The sequence below is a fragment of the Cervus elaphus genome, chromosome 2 (assembly GCF_910594005.1).
Source record: "Cervus elaphus chromosome 2, mCerEla1.1, whole genome shotgun sequence".
NCBI lineage: Eukaryota > Metazoa > Chordata > Mammalia > Artiodactyla > Cervidae > Cervus > Cervus elaphus.
In genome coordinates this window covers 37,869,257-37,890,305 of record NC_057816.1, presented here as the reverse complement: position 1 = coordinate 37,890,305, position 21,049 = coordinate 37,869,257, and the positions used below count along the sequence as shown (strand labels likewise).

The following is a 21,049-nucleotide window of genomic DNA, read 5'->3' as shown; positions in this document are numbered from 1 at the left end:
ATCAGTGTATCCAGGGGTGATCAAGCTTATATGCATGATGCCAAGTTATGAATTTACAATGAGAAATATATCTGCTCGAGATACCAGACTGTGCTATTTAGCACATTCACTCCTGTTAGGAAAAACACTACGGAAGAACATATTTTAATGAGCATGTGGCTTAGTGAGCCTGAGCTCAGAGAAGGAAATCAGCCAGCTGGATGACTTAACGGCTGCTGCCATTGAGCTAGGATGGCCAGATGAGCCCGTCCTTTGGGTTACCACCACCAGCCTGCACATTTACATCAGCAAACTGGAGTCAGGGCTAGAGGGCACCTCCGCTCCATAACCCTGGAGCTACATTGTAGAATTTCTTCTAGCATGCAGGAAGACTCTCCCTCTCTTCTCCCAATTTAATAAGTTTTATAAATTCTACTCCTAAAATATAACTTCTTCCACATTCAAACATGCTTTGAGAAAACCGGCCCTTTTGTCTTTGAGCCAAGTTCAGGTCAGATAGGTATCCTTGACATTGGTGAGGAGCTAATGTTCTGTGCTTTATCCTTTTGCTTAGGGTATAGGCTTTCAGGGTCCTGATTCTGTGCAAGGGTCTCTGATCTAACCCCACCTCAAGGCCCACACAGGCTTACTCTCAAAGCAGAGATCAACTCTGGATGCTAGAAACCTGCATCCACTGCTAGTCTTGGCAGTTGCCTTCTTCTCTAAATTTGTAGTCCTCTTCATTTTTGGCCTCTAAGGATTTCTCTCACTTGCAAACTTAGCAACTCAAGAATCTGTCTGCCAATGCAGGAGACAAGAGATGTGGGTTCGATCCCTGGGTTGGGAAGATCCCCTGGAGAAGGAAATGGCCACGCACTCCAGTATTATTGCCTGGGAAATCCCATGGACAGAGGAGCCTGGCGGGCTACAGTCCGTGGGGTCATAAGAGTAGGACACGACTTAGCGACTAAACAACAATCTGCCAAATGGCTGGAAATAGAATTTCAATGTATAATTTCCTATAATGCTTTTCTCATTTCTAGATGTTTCTAGCTCATTGTCTAATATAATCACTCTCCCTTGACAAAAAATATTATTTCCTCCCAAGTTATTATTCAAGCAAGGAACATGCCCCACAGAGGGCATGTCCAAGTTCTCCCACAATCTTAGAAAGTTGGAACTAGAATTCAGTATTATTTCACCTTACCCCTCATTTACTTTTTTCTTTATTCATGCAACATGTTCTCTGTGTGTGTGTCTTATGGGCTCAGCCCGTATTAGTTCCCAACATTACTAAAACAAATAAACCATTGTCTTTATCCTTCAGAGCCATACAGATTCACAGAGCAGATAGGGAAACAAAGTAGTTTCATAACATAAAGGTAACAACAGTGGGATGATCAATGAAAAACAATGTGATTTCAAAAATGGAGACGTGGTCAGTTTTTCTAGAGGCAAGGGTGAATAAGGAAATAGGAGACCACCCCAGGCCTCAGTCTTGAAGGGCAAATAGAAGTTCATCACATAGATGAGGGTGCAGGAGAAAGCATCTCTCTAGCCAAAGAGAACAGCCCAGCACTGGAGAACAGTCTGGGCACAGACAAGACGACATGGGGCAAGCTGGTGGGAGGAAGAACTCTATGGCTGGCAGTTTTGTATGGCTGGAGCATGGGTGCAAGGGAGCACAGTGAAGTTAGGCATTGGGGTCGGATTGTTAGGTATTGAAGGTCAGATGATGGGGAACTTGGATATCATGCTGAGAAGTTTAGGCTTCATCCTGAAGGCACCCTTGGAGGTTTCTGAGCAAGAGAGTAACATGGTCAGATACATATTTTAGAAAGATGACTGAAAACCTTGTCACAGCTTACTTACCACTACACTACAGTGCCTCTCACTGTGGTAGATGTGTAGGGAGCTGATTGAAGTGACTTCACACACCTCAGAGGTTCAAAGAATATCCCGCCCATAGTCACGAGAAAGTCTTTAGGTTTAAATAGTCACTTAAAAAAAAAAAAATCCAGAACCTTCTTAGGCCATGTGGTTTGAGGAGAAAAAACTAGCCCACAGCACCCTGCTTCCCTCTGCTGCAAACATCCCAGTGGCTGAGCGCATCCTCTGAGACTCCAGCTAAACAAGATGGCACTGCTGCTCGACCAGAGATGGGAGCAAGTCGGGCTGGCATCTCCCCAACTGCCCAGCACCCTAATGTTTTCATGATTATGAAGGCTTTTTTACATCACATTAAAAGAAAAGTAAAACTGCATAAGGGAACGTCATGTAATTCATCCAGGTGATGGATAAAAAGACAAAGACCTTTTTAGAAAAAGACTGGTCGCTCTTTGCTCTCAGCTGCTCTGGCTTCTTGGGCACATGTCTCTGACCGAGCACTTGTCCTGGTCCTGGGCTCTTATAACGGCTTCTTTACACGGGGCTCCTGCCACCCCAGGCTCTTTAATCTTTGTATTCACATGCCTGACTCAATGTCAGTACCCCCTAGCTGTTTACTGAAAGTTTGGATTCGTGAATAAAATATACTTTTTAAGTGGATGGTGATGGTTTAGTCCCTAAGTCATGTCTGACTCTTGCGACCCCATGGACCGTAACCCGCCAGGCTCCTCTGCTTATAGGATTTTCCAGGAAAGATTTTTAAAAATATAAGTGTGTGTGTGTGTGTGTGTGTGTGTGTGTGTGTGTGTGTAGGCTTCCCAGGTGGCACCAGTGGTAAAGAATCTGCCTGCCAAGCCAATGTCAGAGACACAGGTTTGATTCCTGGGTGAGGAAGATCCCCTGAAGGAAGAAATGGCAACCGGCTTCATTATTCTTGCCTGGAGACCCCCATGGACAGAGGAGCCTGGCGTGCTGCAGTCCACCATGATACAAAGAATCAGACACAACTGAGTGTCTGAGCACACCGGCACACATATATAGATCTAGATATTATGAGTAACCAGGTTCCATCTTCTTTAGATTGACTTTAAGATTCAACTTAAAGTCTAACATGAAAGCTGAAATTAGTGGACAGTACCTACTCTGTTCCAGATATTGGGGACAAAAATCAAATGACATGTTCCCTGCTTTCAAGTTGATCATTCTAGCTGGAGAGGCAGGTAAGTTTGCCAACCAGGTGTCATAAGTTTTGTTATAGATATGTGGAGAAAATGCTAGGGGAGGCACCCATCGGATTGAGGAGGTAGAAGAGAGTATCAAGGACAATTTCCAGATCATGACTCTTGAACTCAATTCTGAATGAAGAACAAGAGTTAGGATTTTGTTCCACTGTTCACATTTAATAATGTAGAAAAATGACTACAAATGGGTCCCTAGACAATCCAAAGTCTGAATGATGAGTGATAGGAAAATTAGAGCTCAAATCACTTGAGTATGAAAAGTACTCCACTTCTTCATAAACTGGTGGTATGTGCTCATTTATTCAATCACTAAGTGTTTGTTGTGCATTCTTCTTTTGCGTAAACCATGACACCACACCTTCAATAGGTTATAATCTCTCTGGATGTCACAATGCCCTCACACAGGGAAAAGTTCACGGAAATGCAGGGTGTTATGTTCATCAGACCCAAAGTCATTGGCACAGGCAATGGACAATCAGAAATGAGAGCTGTGGCTCCAAATGTTTGGGGACGGGCCATCACGAAGAAGGTCAACGTTGAGTGGGTCTTACATAAAAGGAAAAATAAAACAAAAGAGAGGGCTTCCCTGATGGTCCTGCAGTTAAGAAGCCACCTTGTAATGCAAGGGACACAGGTTCAACCCCTGGTCTAGGAAGATCCCACATGCCTTGGGGCAGCTGGGCCCATGTGCCACGACTAATGAGCCCGCCCTCTAGAGCCCGTGAGCCGCAACTACTGCAGCCTGCGTGCCTGGAGCCCAGGCTCTGCAACGAGAGAAGCCACTGCAATATTGTGAAGTAATTAGCCCCCAACTAATAAAAATAAATGAAAAAAAAAAAAAACCCAAACAGGAGAAATCTGAGCACTGCAACTAGAAAGTAGCTCCCACTCACTACAGCTTGAGAAAGTCCCCATGCAGCAATAAAGACCTGCACAGCCAAAAAAATACATCATTTTAAAAAGGGAAAAAATAAAAGAACAGGATATCTGAGAATGAGGGAACTTGGAAGGACAGAGGTGGGACTGAGTGTGGAATATTAAATCAACTTGAAGTTACAGAGAATTGCCATGAGCCAGGTACCACTCTGAGCATCACGGAGTAGACGAACGTGGAGCGTTCACTGAATGTCCTGAAAAACTAGGTGCAGAGCAGAGTCTCACTGGCAGCCCATAACTGGATCCGAAACATAGACATGCGTGTGTGACTTGCACATACTTTTATTTACCACTGTCAGCTTAACATTCTGAAAAGTTCACATAAAATCTAGACTCTCATCTTTAGAAATTGGAGAATCTGGCCATGCTAGTCAGTATTCCTGCTTGAGCAACTGTCCAGAGTTGAGCAGAAACCCCTCGAGAGAGAACATATCCTCGGTCTGTTACAATCCCGACTCGGCCTGCTTCACTCATTTCTGTTATCTGTTCTTTCAATGTGGCCTTTAGATTTTTCTACCCCTGAATAAAATCTACCAAAAAGAATAGATATTTGTGAAAATAATTATAGTTTGAAGCAGAGGGTAAAGGGAGATCTAAATCACTGTAAGAGTTGATTCATTGATTCAACAGTGATTTCCTGAGTTCCTGGTTGTCAGGCATATTACCCTGCTGGATAATTGCTGGTGCCTGACAGTCTACTAAGGTAGATGAATCTATGAGTAATCACTGTGCAATGTGATGAATGCTACTATAGAAGTATGTGGACCAGACACAGTGTGGACCAAGTGATCACCTGAACCTGAAGAGTAAGAGAGTTTGAACTGAGTTTTAAGACAGCCTGAGCCAAGGAGTGGACAGATGAAGCAACATGTCCAACTCAAAGAAGCACAAGAGTTTGATATGATATGGAACCCAGGATGGCTGGTGCCAATTAAGCAGGGAACTAAGAGGATCAGGTGTCATGCTAGTGGAAAGAGTATGTTTGGAACATTGAAACTGGACTCAAAGAATCTTCAAATTAGGAAACTGTCCTAAAAGTCTAGGCCTGAACTAGAGAGAAAAGAGAGGTTGAGGGGATACCTTGATGTTCAGAGAGAAAAGAGTACAAGGCAACATATAATGAAGTGCTGAAGTTTTGGTTCAAATGATAGAAGCCAAGAGCAGTTAAAGTGAATCTTTGAGAGTCAGTAATTATGGAAACTATATTCTGTAAATGTTTTGTGATGCCTTTTTAAAATTGAGGTCTCCCTCTGGCTTATACAAAGTATATTTTAGCTCAGTGTTTTAAATTTTCATTGTTTACAGTATCTCTCCATTTAATGGACAAAATACTTATAGTAAAGAGACTGGCTCTGTCAAAACAGTGAGTAGCACTACATACATATAAGAATGGCAAAAATCTAGAACTCTGTCAAAACCAAATGCTGGTAAAGACCTCTCATTCATTGTTGGTAGGAGTGTAAACAGCCACCGAGGAAGATGGGTTGGCAGTCTCTTACTACTTTTGCCATAAGATCCAGCAATCACACTTCCGGTATTCACCCAAATGAATTGAAAATTTATGTTCACACAGAAGCCTTCACATAGGTGTTTAAAGTGGCTGTGTTTACAACTGCCATAACTTGGAAGCAACCAGTGTGTCCTTCAGTAGATGAATGAATAAATCAACAGGTATACCCAGACCCTGGACTATGAGTTAGCACTCCAAACAAATGAGCTATCAGGCCATGGAAAGACATGGAGCAATCTTAACACATATTACCAAGTGAAAGAAGCCAATCTGAAAGGCCTCATACTGTAGGATTCCAACCATATGATTCTGGAAAAGGCAAAACTATGGAGACAGTACAAAGGTTGGTACTGCCAGGGGCTGTGTGGAGAGTGGGATGAATAGGTGGAACACAGGGGGTTTAAGGGCGGTGAAACCACCTTTGTGTGATACTATGATGATGGATACATGACATTATACCCTCTGTGCAAAGCCACGGCATGGACAACACCTGGAGTGGTGAGCCCTAATGTAAACTGTGGACGTTGGGTGATAACGACGGGTCAGTGTAGGTTCGTCCATTGTAACCAGTGTAGCACTCTGGTGGGGGATATTGAGAGGGAGGAAGGCTATGCCTGTGTGGGGGCGGGATGTTAATGGGAAATCTGTACCTTCTCTGCATTTTATTTGAAACAAAACTGCTCTTGGACTGAGGAGCCTGGTGGGCTACAGTCCATGGGATTGCAAAGAGTCAGACGTGACTTAGTTATCAAACAGCAACAACAAAACTGCTCTTAAAAACTCTCTCACTTATTAAAAAAACAATAGATCGGATTTGTGGTTATCAGAGGCAGAGGATGGGAAGGAGGGCGTATTTGATGAAGAGAGTCAAAAGGTACAAACTTTCAGTTATAAAATAAATAAGTACTAGGGGTCTAATGTACAACATGATAAGTATATTAACCCTGTTGAACGTTATATGTGAAAGATGTTAAGAGCCTGAATCCTAAGAGTTTTCATTACAAGGAAAAAACTGTACATCCTTAATTTTGTATGAGATAATGGATGTTTACTAAAATTATGATCATCACTTCATGATGTATATTAGTCAAATCACTGTGCCGTACACCTTAAGCTTATACAGTATTATATGCCAATTATACCTCAATAAAACTAGAGGAAGAAGATGTGTCTAAAAAAAACAAGACTAGCCCTGATATTTACTAGCTGTGTGAACAATAAACTAGCTTAGCAACTAATGTAAACTAGTTGACTTACCAAAGCATCAAAAAATAGAACTTTTCATACTACTCTATATAGATAACCATTAAGGACCTCCTATATAGCGTGAGGAACTCAATACCCTATAAAAATATATGAGAAAAGCATCTTCAAAAGAATGGATATATGTATAACTGAATCACTTATACTATATATGTACACATGTAACTAACAAAGCATTGTAAATCAACTATACTCCAACATAAAATAAAAAGGAAGTTTTAAAAAATAGAACTTCTAATTTTTCACAGGGTTTTGATCCTCTCAAAGGGAAAATATACATTGAAACACCCTATTTTTTATTTTTTTAAGTGTAGTTGATTTATAATATTTGTCTCACGTGTACAACATAGTGATCTGGTGTTTTTATAGATTATACTCCATTTAAAGCTCTTTTAGGAATCAGTTAAGTAAAACGGACTGGAATAGGCAAATTTAACTCAGATGATCATTATAACTACTACAGTGTGCAAGAATCCCTTAGGAGAAATGGAGTAGCTCTCATAGTCAACATAAGAGTCCAAAGTGCAGTTCTTGGGTGCAGCCTCAAAAATGACAGAATGACCTCGGTTCGTTTCCAAGGCAAACCGTTCAATATCACAGTAATCCAAATCTATGCCCCAAACACTAATCCCGAAGAAGCTGAAGCTGAATGATTCTATGAATCATCTTCTATGAAGACCTTCCATAACTAACACCAAAAAAAGATGTCCTTTTTATCATAGGGGACTGAAATGCAAAAGTAGGAAGTGAAGAGATACATGGAATAACAGGCAAGTTTGGCCTTGGAGTACAAAATGAAGTAGGGCAAAGGCTAACAGAGTTTTGCCAAGAGAATGAACTGGTCATAGCAAACACCCTCTTGCAACAACATAAGAAACAGCTCTACACATAGACATCGCCAAATGGTCAATACTGAAATCAGACTGATTATATTGTTTGTAGCCAAAGATGGAGAAGCTCTACCCAGTCAGCAAAAACAAGACCAGGAGTTGATTATGGCTCAGATCATCAGCTGCTTATTGCAAAATTCAGGCTCAAATTGAAGCAAGTTGGGAAAACTATTAGGCCATTCAGGTATGACCTAAATCCAATCCCTTATGACTGTACAGTAGAAGTGACAAATAGATTCAAGGGATTAGATCTGATAGACAGAGTGCCTAATGAACTATGGACGGAGGTTCGTGACATTGTACAGAAGGCTGTGATCAACACCAGCCCCAAGAAGAAGAAATGCAACAAGGCAAAATGCAACAAGGTCTGAGGAGGCCTTACAAATAGCTGAGAAAAGAAGAGACGCAAAACACAAAGGAGAAAGGGGAAGATATACCCAATTGAATGCAGAGTTCCAGAGAAAAGCAAGAAGAGATAAGAAAGGTTTCTTAAGTGAACAATACAAAGAAATAGAGGGAAAAAAATAGAATGGGAAAGAGTAGAGATCTCTTCAAGAAAATTGGAGATACCAAGTGAACATTCCATGAAAAGATGGGCACACTAAAGGACAGAAATGGCAAGGACCTAACAGAAAAAGAGATTAAGAAGAAATGGCAAGAATACACAGAACAAACTGTACAAAGAAGGCCTTAATGACCCAGATAACCACGATGGTATGGTCACTGACCTAGAGCCAGACATCCTGGAGTGTGAAGTCAAGTGGGCATTAGGAAGCATTAGTATGAACAAAGCTAGTGGAGGTGATGGAATTCTAGCTGAGCTATTTCAAATCCTGAAAGATGATGCTGTAAAAGTGCTGCACTCAATATGCCAGCAAATTTGGAAAACTTAGCAGTGGCCACAAGACTGAAAAAGGTCAGTTTTCATTCCAATCTCACAGAAAGGCAATGACAAAGGATGTTTAAGTTACCATACAATTGCACTCATTTCACATGCTAGCAAGATTATGTTCAAAATCCTTCAAGCTAGGCTTGAGCAGTATGTGACCTGAGAATTTACAAGCTGGTTTAGAAAAAGCAGAGGAACCACCAATCAAATTGCCAACCTCCATCGGATCATAGTAAAAGCAAGGGAAGTTTTAAAAGCATCTATTTCTGCTTCATTGACTAGGCTAAAGCCTTTGATTGTGTAGATCCCAACAAACTGTGGAAAATTCTTAAAGAGATGGGAATACCAGACCACCTTATCTGCCTCCTGAGAAACCTATATGCAGGACAAGAAGTAACAGTTAGAACCGGACATGGAACAACAGACTGGTTCAAAATTGTGAAAGGAGTGTGTCAAGACTGTATGTTATCAGCCCACTTATTTAACTTACATGCAGAGTACATCATGCACATTCCAGGCTGGATGACAAGCTGGAATCAAGATTTCCGGGAGAAATATCAACAACCTCAGATATGCAGATGATACCACTCTAATAACAGACAGCAGAGAGGAACTAAACAGCCTCTTGATGAAGGTGGAAGAGGAGAGTGAAAAGCTGGCTTAAAACTTAACATTAAACAAAGGAAGATCATGACATCCTGTCCCATCACTTCATGGCAAATAGTTGGGGAAAAAGAGGAAACAGTGACAGATTTTATTTTCTTGGGCTCCAAAATTACTACGTAAGGTGACCATGGTCACAAAATAAAAGACACTTGCTCTTTGGAAGAAAAGTTATGACAAACCTAGACAGCATATTAAAAAACAGACATCACTTTGCCAACAAAGGTTTGTATAGTCAAAGCTATAGTATGGACATGAGAATAGGAAGGAATATAAAGAAGGCTGAGCGACAAATAATTGATGCTTTTGAAATATGATGCTAGGGAAGACTCTTGAGAGTCCCTTGGACTGCAAGGAGATCAAACCAGTCAATTCTAAAGTAAATCAACCCTGAATATTCATTGGCAGGACTGATGTTGAAGCTGAGGTTCCATACTTTGGCCACCTGATGTGAAGAGCTGTCTCACTGCAAAAGACCGTGATGCTGGGAAAGATTGAGAGCAGGAGAAGAGGGCAACAGAGGATAAGATGGCTGGATAGCTTCACTGACTCAATGGACACGAGTCTGAGCAAACTCAGTTCAGTTCAGTTCAGTCGCTCAGTAGTGTCTGACTCTTTGCGACCCCATGAGTCGCAGCAGTACAGGCCTCCCTGTCCAACACCAACTCCGGGAGTTTACTCAAACTCATGTCCATCGAGTCGGTGATGCCATCCAGCCATCTCATCCTCTGTCTTCCCCTTCTCCTCCTGCCCCCAACCCCTCCCAGCATCAAGCTCTTTTCCAATGAGTCAACTCTTCGCATGAGGTGGCCAAAGTACTGGAGTTTCAGCTTCAGCATCAGTCCTTCCAATGAACACCCAGGACTGATCTCCTTTAGGATGGACTGGTTGGATCTCCTCGCAGTCCAAGGGACTCTCAAGAGTCTTCACCAACACCACAGTTCAAAAGCATCAATTCTTTGGCTCTCAGCTTTCTTCACAGTCCAACTCTCACATCCATACATGACCACTGGAAAAACCATAGCCTTGACTAGATGGACCTTTGTTGGCAAAGTAATGTCTCTGCTTTTTAATATGCTCAGGAGACACTGAAGGACAGGGAAGGCTGGCATGCTGCAGTTTATGCGGTCACAAAGAGTCAGACACAACTTAGCAACTGAACAACAACAAATTTCTTATAAAACATTGGCTCTATTTCCTGTTTTGTGCAATATATACTCATAGCTTGTTTGTTTCATACATAGTAATTTGTATCTCTTAATCCCTACTTGTCCCCACTCCACTGTTTCCCTCTTCCTCCTGGTAACCACTTGAGTGCTCTCTTTATCTGTGAGTCTATTTCTATTTTGTTATATATTCCTTATATTTGTTTGTTTTGTTTTTACATGAAAACTCTTTAAAATCTTCCACATAATATAATGGGTTATTAGTATAAGAGTTTTAAATTAGAAAAAGTAAATCTTTTGGACTATGCTTAGGACATTTCATTTGCATAGAATTTTACAGATTTATTTCTTTGGCATTTCTCCCTATTATTAAAATAAACATCCTAATTTACTGTGATACAAAATTCTCTTTTTAAAAACACATTTAAATCTCAAGAGTTGAGAAATTTCCAAATAACTTAGTTTAAAAGACTTGTCCAAGGAAAACAAATAAAAACTACCATCACTCACCAATGATATATTTTATGCACACAGGTCACTAACAATATGCCCCAGTGTAAGTTACATAGATATGTAATGAGGTCTAATGTTTCATTATAATCTTAAAGGCTATATTCTTTCTGCAGAGACTCATTTTGCATATTAAACATGTAAGGATAATCCTTAGTTCCAAAAGAATTTTGTTCTCTATTAAAATATCAGGCTTCCTCCACAATGTTAAAATTTTCTCATTTTTGATAGAACCATGAGTACAAAAAAATGCTTTACTTTCCTCTTAACTTTGCAAGAAGGGCAAATGTGATGCAACTTACAGCTTTTTTGGTCTGAGGAACGTGAGGCAGAAATGAGACTAGAGGATGGATGGCAAACTACAGGATGACTTCCCCATAAGTGGCCCATGTTCCAGACAACTGTCGCTATACAATGAGACTGTCAGTATTCATAGAATGTCTGGGGTGGTTTTTTTTCCATGTAAAGCCATAAATCCACATTTTATGCAAGTTTTCCTAATTTTAAACATGAGCAACGAATTCAAAAATTTATTAACACTGTGGTTCATATTAAGCCTCCAACTTATCAATTGACAGTCTCTGGAATATATTGTACTTTCGACTCTGGGATTTTGAATTAGAAAATCTGTGCCTTAGTTCTGCCTTTGCCACTTACTAAACTCAATAAAAAGTTGGGCAAGTAGTCTTGTTTAACTACACTAGAGAGTTGTCAAAGTAATTTCTTCATCAGATTGTCTACTTTTCTTGATATTTTGTTATAAAATTTTTCAAACATAAAGAAATTTAAAGAATGTTATAATGAACACCCATATACTTGCCATCTAGATTCTGGTTTCAACATTTTGCTACAGTTTCTCTTCAATCTATCCAGTCACCAATCCATCTTCCTTTTAGGATTAGTTTCAAAGTTGTTGCAGACATCAGTATACCTCCCTCATTATATTGTTTTGAGTAAATGGAATGAAGCACAGAAAGCATCAAGCGAAACTTTTAGCATCTAGGTAAACAGAGTCATAATAGCCTCCTTCCTGCCATCTGTTTATTATCTATAGCTTGAATGTCATTGGTCCTACTGAGAGTATGTGTTTTATAGTGGGGGGAAAAAAGATATTTTTTATAATAACTTTTTTGTCAAAAATCCTGTTAACCCCTACCTTCAAAAACATATCTAGAACCTGGATTTCTGGTATCAGCCAATGGAAAGTATCCCCATTCCTCTCTAATTTTCCCTTTTATGTAGAAAAGCAAAAACAACTTTAGACATAATCAAACAAACAAACATAAAAACACTCTAAAAAGGTGGACAAAGGACTTCCCTGGTGGTCCAGTGGTTAAGAATCCGCCTGCCAATGCAGGGGACATGGGTTCCATCCCTGGTGCTGGAAGATCCTACCTGCTGTGGAGCAACTAAGCCCATGCGTCACAGCTACTGAGCCCGCACACTGCAACTACTGAGCTCACGCGCCCTAGAGCCCTAGAGCCCACGCACCCTGGAGCTCTGGAGCTCACGTGCCCTGGAGCACTGGAGCCCTGGAGCCCACGCACCCCGGAGCCCTAGAGCCCACGTGCCCCCGCGCCCAGGAGCCCTGGAGCCCATGCGCCCACGTGCCCTGGAGCCCTAGAGCCCACATGTTGCAGAGGAAACCACCACCGTGAGAAGCCTGCGTACTACAATGAAGAAAGAGCAGCCCCTGCTCGCTGCAGCCTAGAGAAAACCTGCAAGCAGCAACAGAGACCCAGCACTGCCATAAATAAATAAATAATTTTTTTTAAAAGTTGGAAAGATGTCAGACCGGCTGGAAGAGGAATGACAGTGATGTGAGTTATCTGGATTTTCTTTCTGCTCCCGTATATCCAGGATGGGCCAGAGAAGGCTATCCCCTGAAACCGCCACTACATATAGAATGAAAAGCCTCAAGAAAAGCCTGCTCCCTGTAACCAAAGGACTGGGGAAAGAGTAGGCTAATAGAACAGGGAAATTTGGGGCAGTGGAGTCCTACTCTAGCCAGATAACAAAGAAAAAGTCCACTCACCATTGTGGTACCAGTAGACCATGTGGATAGCTGGACTTCTGGCCCCACCAGAGACAGCTGGGATATGCAATTATGAGATGGCCCTTCATTTCCTCCACTGGGTTGGTGTCAGGGGGCCAAAGAAGAGCTGAACTTCCATTCCCATCCTGCAACTAAAAAGCAGAATAAGATGGTATGAGGTGTTGTTAGTTGATACTCCACTTTCTGGGAAGCTGAAGTTGCATCTTTACCCAGCAGCAACGAGCTGGAATGAGATTAGCTTTCTGTTCCCCTACTCCTGGTATTGGCGGGGCCCTGCCAGGAGCTGAACTTCTACTCTGGGCAGTGGCAAGAGACAGGAGGAGGGAGAATGAAGCAGCACTTGTTGGCAAACCACTTTCCCTACCAGGGTAGCGTCCGTGGGGCTCGATGGGGGGTGGGGGGCTGAACTTCTAGCCCCTCTCAGAGGCAAAACAAGGTGGTTCAAGGTGGTACTGGTCAACACGCCACTTTCTCTCCACCTTTGGTATCAGTGCGTCCAAAAGGACCTGAGCCTCTACCCCCACCAAGGGTCAGGCAGGTAGAATGAGTAGAGTGCAAACTGGTACCCCACTTTCCTCTCTGGTGTCACCAGAGCCATGTGGAGAGCTGAATACCCATCCCACTTGGATCTGCTAAACAAATCTACAACCTGGAAAAGCCTAAAATGAGATAGATTCCATTGCCTCACAACAAAACACCCAAAATGTTCAGTATATAATAGAAGATCACTTATCATACCAAAAACCAGGATAACCTCAACTTGAATGAGGAAAGACAAAAGATAGCAACATTGAGGTACTAATAACACAGATGTTGGAATTTTCTGTCAAGGATTTTAAAAGCAGCCATCATGCTTCAATAAGCAATAACAAATACACTTGAAATAAATTTTTTTTTTTAGAAATAGAAAGTCTCAGCAAAGGAATAAAAGATGTAAAGAAAAACCAAATAGAATGTTAAAGCTTTTTTAAAATAACCAAAATTTTAAAACTCACTAGAAAAAAAATAAATAAAATAAAATAAAACTCACTAGATGGATTTGATAGCAGAATAAATATAACAGAAGAAAGAAACAGTGAATGTGAAAATAGAAAAACAGGAATTACTCAATCTGAACAGAAAAAGAAAACAGACTGCAAACGTATCCACCATCCACCACCTCCTCTAATACCACTCTTATCCATGGCATTATTCTATTTTGCCTAAATATAGCAATATCCACCCAACTGGTCTTGTTTAATCTTTGCCTCTATTATCTACTTTATACCAAAGTAATCATTTAAAATGTAAATCAGATCAGGTAATTTTTCCCAGTGGGTCCCTGTTTCTCTCAGAGTAAAAATCAAAGTTTTAAAATGGTCAATGGGGCCCTTCAGGATTTATCCCCTGTTGCCTGTCTGCCTGTGGGAGTCAAAATTCTGAAATGGTTCCATGATCTCCACCTTCTGGTGTTGCTCCCACAGTTAAGTTACCTTACATGGAAAAGGGACTTTGCAAATGTAATTAAGGTTACTAAGAAGTTGATCTTAAGGTGAAGAATCATCTGGGTGCTTCAAACCTAATCACACAGACCTTGGAAAATCAGAGAGTTAAATCCAGCCAGTGGCAGAAGAACAAGCCAGAGAGCTTCCGAAAAAGGAAAGGATTCAGTGTACCATTTCTGACTTGAAGTTTAGAGAGGACCACATGAGGAGGAAAAGGGGTGGGCTCTAGAAGCCGAGAGAGACTCCCAACTCGCAGCCAACAAGGAAACAGGACCTCAGTCTTTTATGGCTAAGTTTGTACGTCAACTTGACTGGGTCACAGGGTGCCCGATAATTAAACCTTATTCAGGGTGTGTCTGTGAGGATGTTTCTGGATGAGACTATCATTTGTGTCAGTGTACTGAGTAAAGCTGATTTTCCTCTCTCATGAGTAGCCCCATCCAACCCACTGAAGGCCTGAATAAAACCAAAGACAAAGTAAGAGAGAATTTGTTCTTTCTTTCTGCCTTTGAGCGGGGACATTGCTTTTCTCCTAACTTTGGACTTGAGCTGGAACTTATACCATCAGCTCTCCTGGGTCCCCAGCTTGCTTACTGTAGATCCTGGAACTTCTCATCATTCATGGCTCCATCAGTCAATTCATTATAATAAAATACTGAGTTGGCCAAAAAAAGGTTCATTTGGATTTTTTCCATAAGATCTTACAGAAAAAATTAAACGAACTCTTTTGGCCAACCCAGTATATGTAAAACAGTCCTACAAGTACAAGATACTGAATTCTGGCAACAACCTAACTTGAATATGGATCTGGCTTTTTCCCCAGAGCACTCCAATAAAGTGTGTCCTGGCTGACACCTTGATAACAACTTTATGAAAACCTGGGCAGACAACCTAGACAAGGCCACCCAGACTTCTGACCTACAAGAGAGATAATAGTGGGTGTTTGTGGTAATTTGTCACCACTAAGATTGTGGCAATTTGTTGCTCATCAATAGAAAACTAGTACACTGACGTCATCTTTTACCATCTTTTACCATTCTCCTCCCCTTGTTCGCTCATTCAGTCACAATGGCCTCCTAGCTTTTCCTTGACAACACCAGGCACCTTCCCATATTAGGGCCTCTGTCCCTTCTAGCTGGAATGTCTCCTTTAGATAGCATGATGAGAATCCTCACCTCTTCAGTCTTTCCTCAACTGTCACCTTTTCAGTAAATCCTGCCCAAGCTCATCCCTGCAAGCACCTGTCCTTACACTCCTCCACTTTTTCTTTCTCCCGAAAGATTTACTGCTTTCTAACATACCCTATAACAAACTAACTTATTGCATGTATTGCGTATAAGTAGTCTACCCCCATCAGAATGAACTGACTCTATGTCAGTTCAGTTCAGTCGCTCAGTCGTGTCCAACTCTTTGCGACCCCATGAATCACAGCACGCCAGACCTCCCTGTCCATCACCAACTCCCAGAGTCCACCCAAACCCATGTCCATCGAGTCGGTGATGCCATCAAACAGTCTGATCCTCTGTCGTCCCCTTCTCCTCCTGCTCCCAACCCCTCCCAGCATCAGGGTCTTTTCCAATGAATCAACTCTTCACATGAGTTGGCCAAAGTATTGGAGTTTCAGCTTCAGCATCACTCTTTCCAATGAACACCCAGGACTGATCTCCTTTAGGATGGACTGGTTGGATCTCCTTGCAGTCCAAGGGACTCTCAAGAGTCTTCTCCAACACCACAGTTCAAAAGCATCAATTCTTCTGCCCTCAGTCTTCTTTATAGTCCAACTGTCACATCCATACATGACCACTGGAAAAACCATAGCCTTGACTAGATGGACCTTTGTTGGCAAAGTAATGTCTCTGCCTTTTAATATGCTGTCTAGGTTGGTCATAACTTTCCTTCCAAGGAGTAAGCGTCTTTTAATTTCATGGCTGCAATCACCATCTGCAGTGATTTTGGAGCCCAGAAAAATAAAGTCTGTCACTGTTTCCACTGTTTCCCCATCTATTTCCCATGAGGTGATGGGACCAGATGCCATGATCTTAGTTTTCTGAATGTTGAGCTTTAAGCCAACTTTTTCACTCTCCTCTTTCACTTTCATCAAGAGGCTCTTTAGTTCCTCTTCACTTTCTGCCATAAGGGTGGTGTCTTCTGCATTTCTGAGGTTATTGATATTTCTCCCAGCAATCTTGATTCCAGCTTGTGCTTCTTCCAGCCCAGCGTTTCTCATGATGTACTCTGCATATAAGTTAAATAAGCAGGGTGACAATATACAGCCTTGACGTACTCCTTTTCCTATTTGGAACCAGTCTGTTGTTCCATGCCCAGTTCTAACTGTTGCTTCCTGACCTGCATACAGGTTTCTCAAGTCATCTCTTAATACATAGCATTGTTACATATTACTTATAGTCCAAACTCTAGCTTGCATTGTACACCTTTCCTCAAATAAGGGTAAATATAGATATAACGCATCTCTTTATGCAAGGAAATGTGATAGCAAATAAAAAAATCTGCGTAGTCATTGTTATGATGACCTAAATATCATAAAATATTGCTTATATGTAGAATCTAAAAAAATGGTACAGATGAACTTATTTGCAAAGCAAAAATAGAGTCATAGATTGAGAGAACAAACTTAGGTTACCAAGGTGGGGGGAAAAAAAGTTGGGATAAATTGTGAGATTGGGATTGACATGAAATAACTATGTATAAAACAGATAACTAATTAAAAACCTACTGTGTAGCACAGGAAATTCTACTCAATGCTCTGTGGTTACCTCAGTGGGAAGGATATCTAAAAAAGAGTGGAAATGCATATACAAAGAGGAATTAAAGATCCTCTTGATGAGGGTGAAAGAGAAGAGTGAAAAAGCTGACTTAAAACTCAACACTCAAAAAAATGAAGGTCATGGAATCCAGTCCTTTCATCTCATAGCCAATAGATGAGAAAAAGTGGAAACAGTGATAGTCTTTATTTTCTTGGACTCCAAAATCACTGCAGGCAGTGACTGAAGACACAAAAGTAAAAGACACTTGCTCTTTGAAAGAAAAGCTATGAAAAACCTAAACAGCGTATTAAAAAGCAGAGACATTTTTTTGCCAACAAAAGTCTGTATAGTCAAAGCTATGGTTTTTCCAGTAATCATGTATGGATGTGAGAGTTGGACTATAAAGAAAGCTGAGCGCTAAAGAATTGATGCTTTTGAACAGTGGTGTTGGAGAAGACTCTTCAGAGTCCCTTGCACACCAAGGAGATCAAACCAGTCAATCCTAAAGGAACTCAACCCTGAATATTCATTGGAAGGTCTGATGCTGACGCTGAAGCTCCAGTACTTTAGCCACCTGATGCAAAGCGCTGCTTCACTGGGAAAGATTGAGGGCGGGAGGAGAAGGGGGTGGCAGAAGATGAGATGACTGGATGGCATCACTGATTCAATGGACATGAGTTGGAGTAAACTCCAGAAGATAGTAAAGGACAGGGAAGCCTGACTTGCTGCAGCCCATGGGGTCACAAAGAGTTGGTCATGGCTTAGCCACTGAACTACAACAATACGTGTATGTATAACTGATTCCCTTTATTGCACAGCGGGAACACACACAACATTGTAAAGCAGCGATACTCCAATAAAAATTAATTTAAAAAATAAAAATATATTGGGTGGTTTTTTGTCATTCTTACATCATTAAGAGTAGGAAAAAAGAAGAGGAACATTTCGTAATTGGAACTGAAATATTTGAAAGAGAAGGGTAGGTGATATTTTTAAAAAATCTTGGTCAAACCTGAGGCTTGCAGGATACATTTTTTGAAACTACTGATAGAGACAATTAGACGAGATGTCCTCTTAGAACCCTTGCAATTCTGTGTTTCATAATTTTTCAACCTCTAAACAATCTCAATGAACTGTTGGCTTAAGATTTGATCTCTCATCCTCTTACTGATGACCCTCAAATCTGCCTTTGCAGTCCTCTCTGAGAATCTAAATTCCTAGCCTTTGTCTCTAACTGCTTCACACATCTCCACAAGGATGTCCCACTAGTACCTGGAATTAAGTATGTCAAAATCATACTCCTGCTCATACCCTGGATTCCACCCACACGCTCCCATTTTTGCAAGTACTTATATGGTCTTCCTTCCTCCTCCCATACCTGAATCAACCTCTGTCCCTCCCTTCAAATTACCTTTCTTTTTTTTAATTTTAAATTAATTTATTTATTTTAATTGGAGGCTAATTACAATATTGTAGTGGTTTTTCAAATTACTTCTTTTATGTTGCCCTTTCTTTTCATTATCACTGCCATCCCTCTTGGGCAGGCTGTCACTTCCTTAAACCTGGATTACTTGGTCAACATCCTCAGGAGTTTTCCTGTCTCCCATCATATCTGTGCTTCCAACTCCCATCAATCCTACATATGGCCATTTGTAATCTTCCTAAAATTGATTTAAATATTATCCATGCCTCAAAAATCTTCCAGTGAGTCCCCACTGCCTCCAGAGTAAATTTTAATTAAACAAAAAACAAGCCCACAGGCTGTCGTGTAATATAGTTCATCATCTGGCCTATTCAGTCTAGTCTCTTGTCCCCCAAATTCTCTTCCTCTTTTTGGATACATCCACCCTATTGAATACTGCTCTAGTAGTGCTCAGTACAAGAACAGATGTTATAAACAAAGGAAAATTGGAAGTAAAGCTATTTTAAGGAAATGTTTGGGAATTAAGGGATAAATTTGCATGGTATATTGGCATTTGTTACAGTGAGGCATTCAGACATCTGCCCTGATTTTCGCATCTTTTTGACATGCAAATTTATCACAATTGGAGAAGCCCTTTTCATAGGTAGTAAGTAAAAACGATGTAAATCTTGACTGGGCCCCCCTATGATGTGATTCTCCACTTGCTTCTGCAGGGAGCCCCGCAAGGTGGTCCTGCATAAAGGCTCCACTGGCCTGGGCTTCAACATCGTGGGCGGAGAAGACGGAGAAGGTATTTTTGTCTCCTTCATTCTGGCTGGTGGACCAGCAGACCTGAGCGGGGAGCTCCAGAGAGGAGACCAGATCCTATCTGTGAGTATTGCTCCTTAATCTTTATTCCCGCCATGTCTGACACCATCTGAGAGAAATCCCTTCCGGTTATAACTCCAAAAGCACCTTCATTCCAAAGGAAATACAGAAGAAAGCATTATGGCTCTAGGTGCATGTCGCAATTTAAATGGTGTTCAGGTTTGAGGCCTGTTCCTTCCTTCAGATACAGGTAGAGGTGCTAGTGTTTTCATTTAGATTTTCTGAGACATATTTGTACCCAACAGAACATTTGAGAAGCATGCATTTTTTTCAGTATATTACTTATTTTTCAAAGTGCTAAATTTCTTTCCAAATCCATCATGGTGCATGTAGTTTGTTGCATGTAACCATTTAAGAATAATGTAGGGGCTTCCCCCGTGGCTCAGTGGTAAAGAATCCGCCTGCCAGTGCAGGAGACATGGGTTCGATCCCTGTTCTGGGAAGATCCCACATGTCACAAAGCAATGAGGCCCATGTGCCACACCTATTCAGCCTGTGCTCTCGAGCCCAGGAGACACAACTGCTGAAGTCCGCGTGCCCTGGCCACGCTCCACAACAAGAGAAGCCACCGCAATGAGACGCCCACACACCACAGCTAGGGAGTGGCCCCCACTCGCCGCAACTAGAGAAAAGACTCAGCATAGCCAAAAATACAAATAGTTTTTAAAAAATGCATAGTGTGTAAAATAGTGCTACATACAAGTTGGTGATGTTGCTACATGGTAGCAGCATCACCATTTACCTAAATACAAAAATTACTGTTGATGAGCTAGTAAGGACTTATGTACCAGCCATGTTAGAAAAATAACTACTTTATAGAAGTAATTTTTAATTCTCACAATCACTGTGAAAGGTAAATCACCATGTCCAGATGAAAAGAATACGGTTCAGAGAGGTTCAATAACTTGTCAAAGTTCACCTAACCGGGGATTTCCCTGGTGGTCCAGTGGTTAAGATTCTGTGCTTCCACTGCAGTGGGCATGAGTTCAGTCTCTGGTCAGAGAAATAAAATCCTGCAAGCCATGTAGCATGGCAAAAAAAAAAGTGCACCTAACTAGAGAGTCAGAGTTTGGATTTAAGTATTCAGTCTTAATATCCATCACCTACCTCCTCTTACCTGCCTTCCTTCCTTCCTTCCATCTTGCTTTCCCCGCTCCTCTCTTCTCCAAGCCCTTTCTTCTCTTTGAATACCTATTGATGCTTCTTTCTATTACATCAAGCTACCTCCTTGGGATAAATTCTATGATAAGTAGTTAAATCCACTAGGAGTGTTCATGTCCATGCTGCGGTTTTGGCAATCATGCAAATAATAACAGACAGTTACATAAGGAGCCCAGTTTTGTGGCTATGGTTATGATTCGTAACTAAATAAAGCATTTAGTTTGTGGGTTTCACTGTGCCCTTTAGAAAATTCATCTTTGCTTTATAGCTATGATATATAACTAGAATTTTCCAGGTGACCTTATATTTGCTAACCATCACTGCAGCTCCCACCCCCTGCACGCATGATTTACCTGTAG

At 41.2% G+C, this 21,049-nt stretch overlaps 1 protein-coding gene across 31 annotated transcripts in view; it reads left to right on the top strand.

Moving 5' to 3' along the window:
- DLG2 (discs large MAGUK scaffold protein 2) overlaps positions 1–21,049 on the top strand; it is a 2,231,561-nt gene that overhangs the window by 1,794,856 nt on the left and 415,656 nt on the right. For all 31 annotated transcript variants that reach the window (XM_043918879.1, XM_043918871.1, XM_043918860.1 and 28 more), the window contains one exon: positions 19,376–19,532. In XM_043918879.1, coding sequence (XP_043774814.1) covers positions 19,376–19,532 — 157 coding nt within the window. The remainder of the gene's footprint in view (positions 1–19,375; positions 19,533–21,049) is intronic.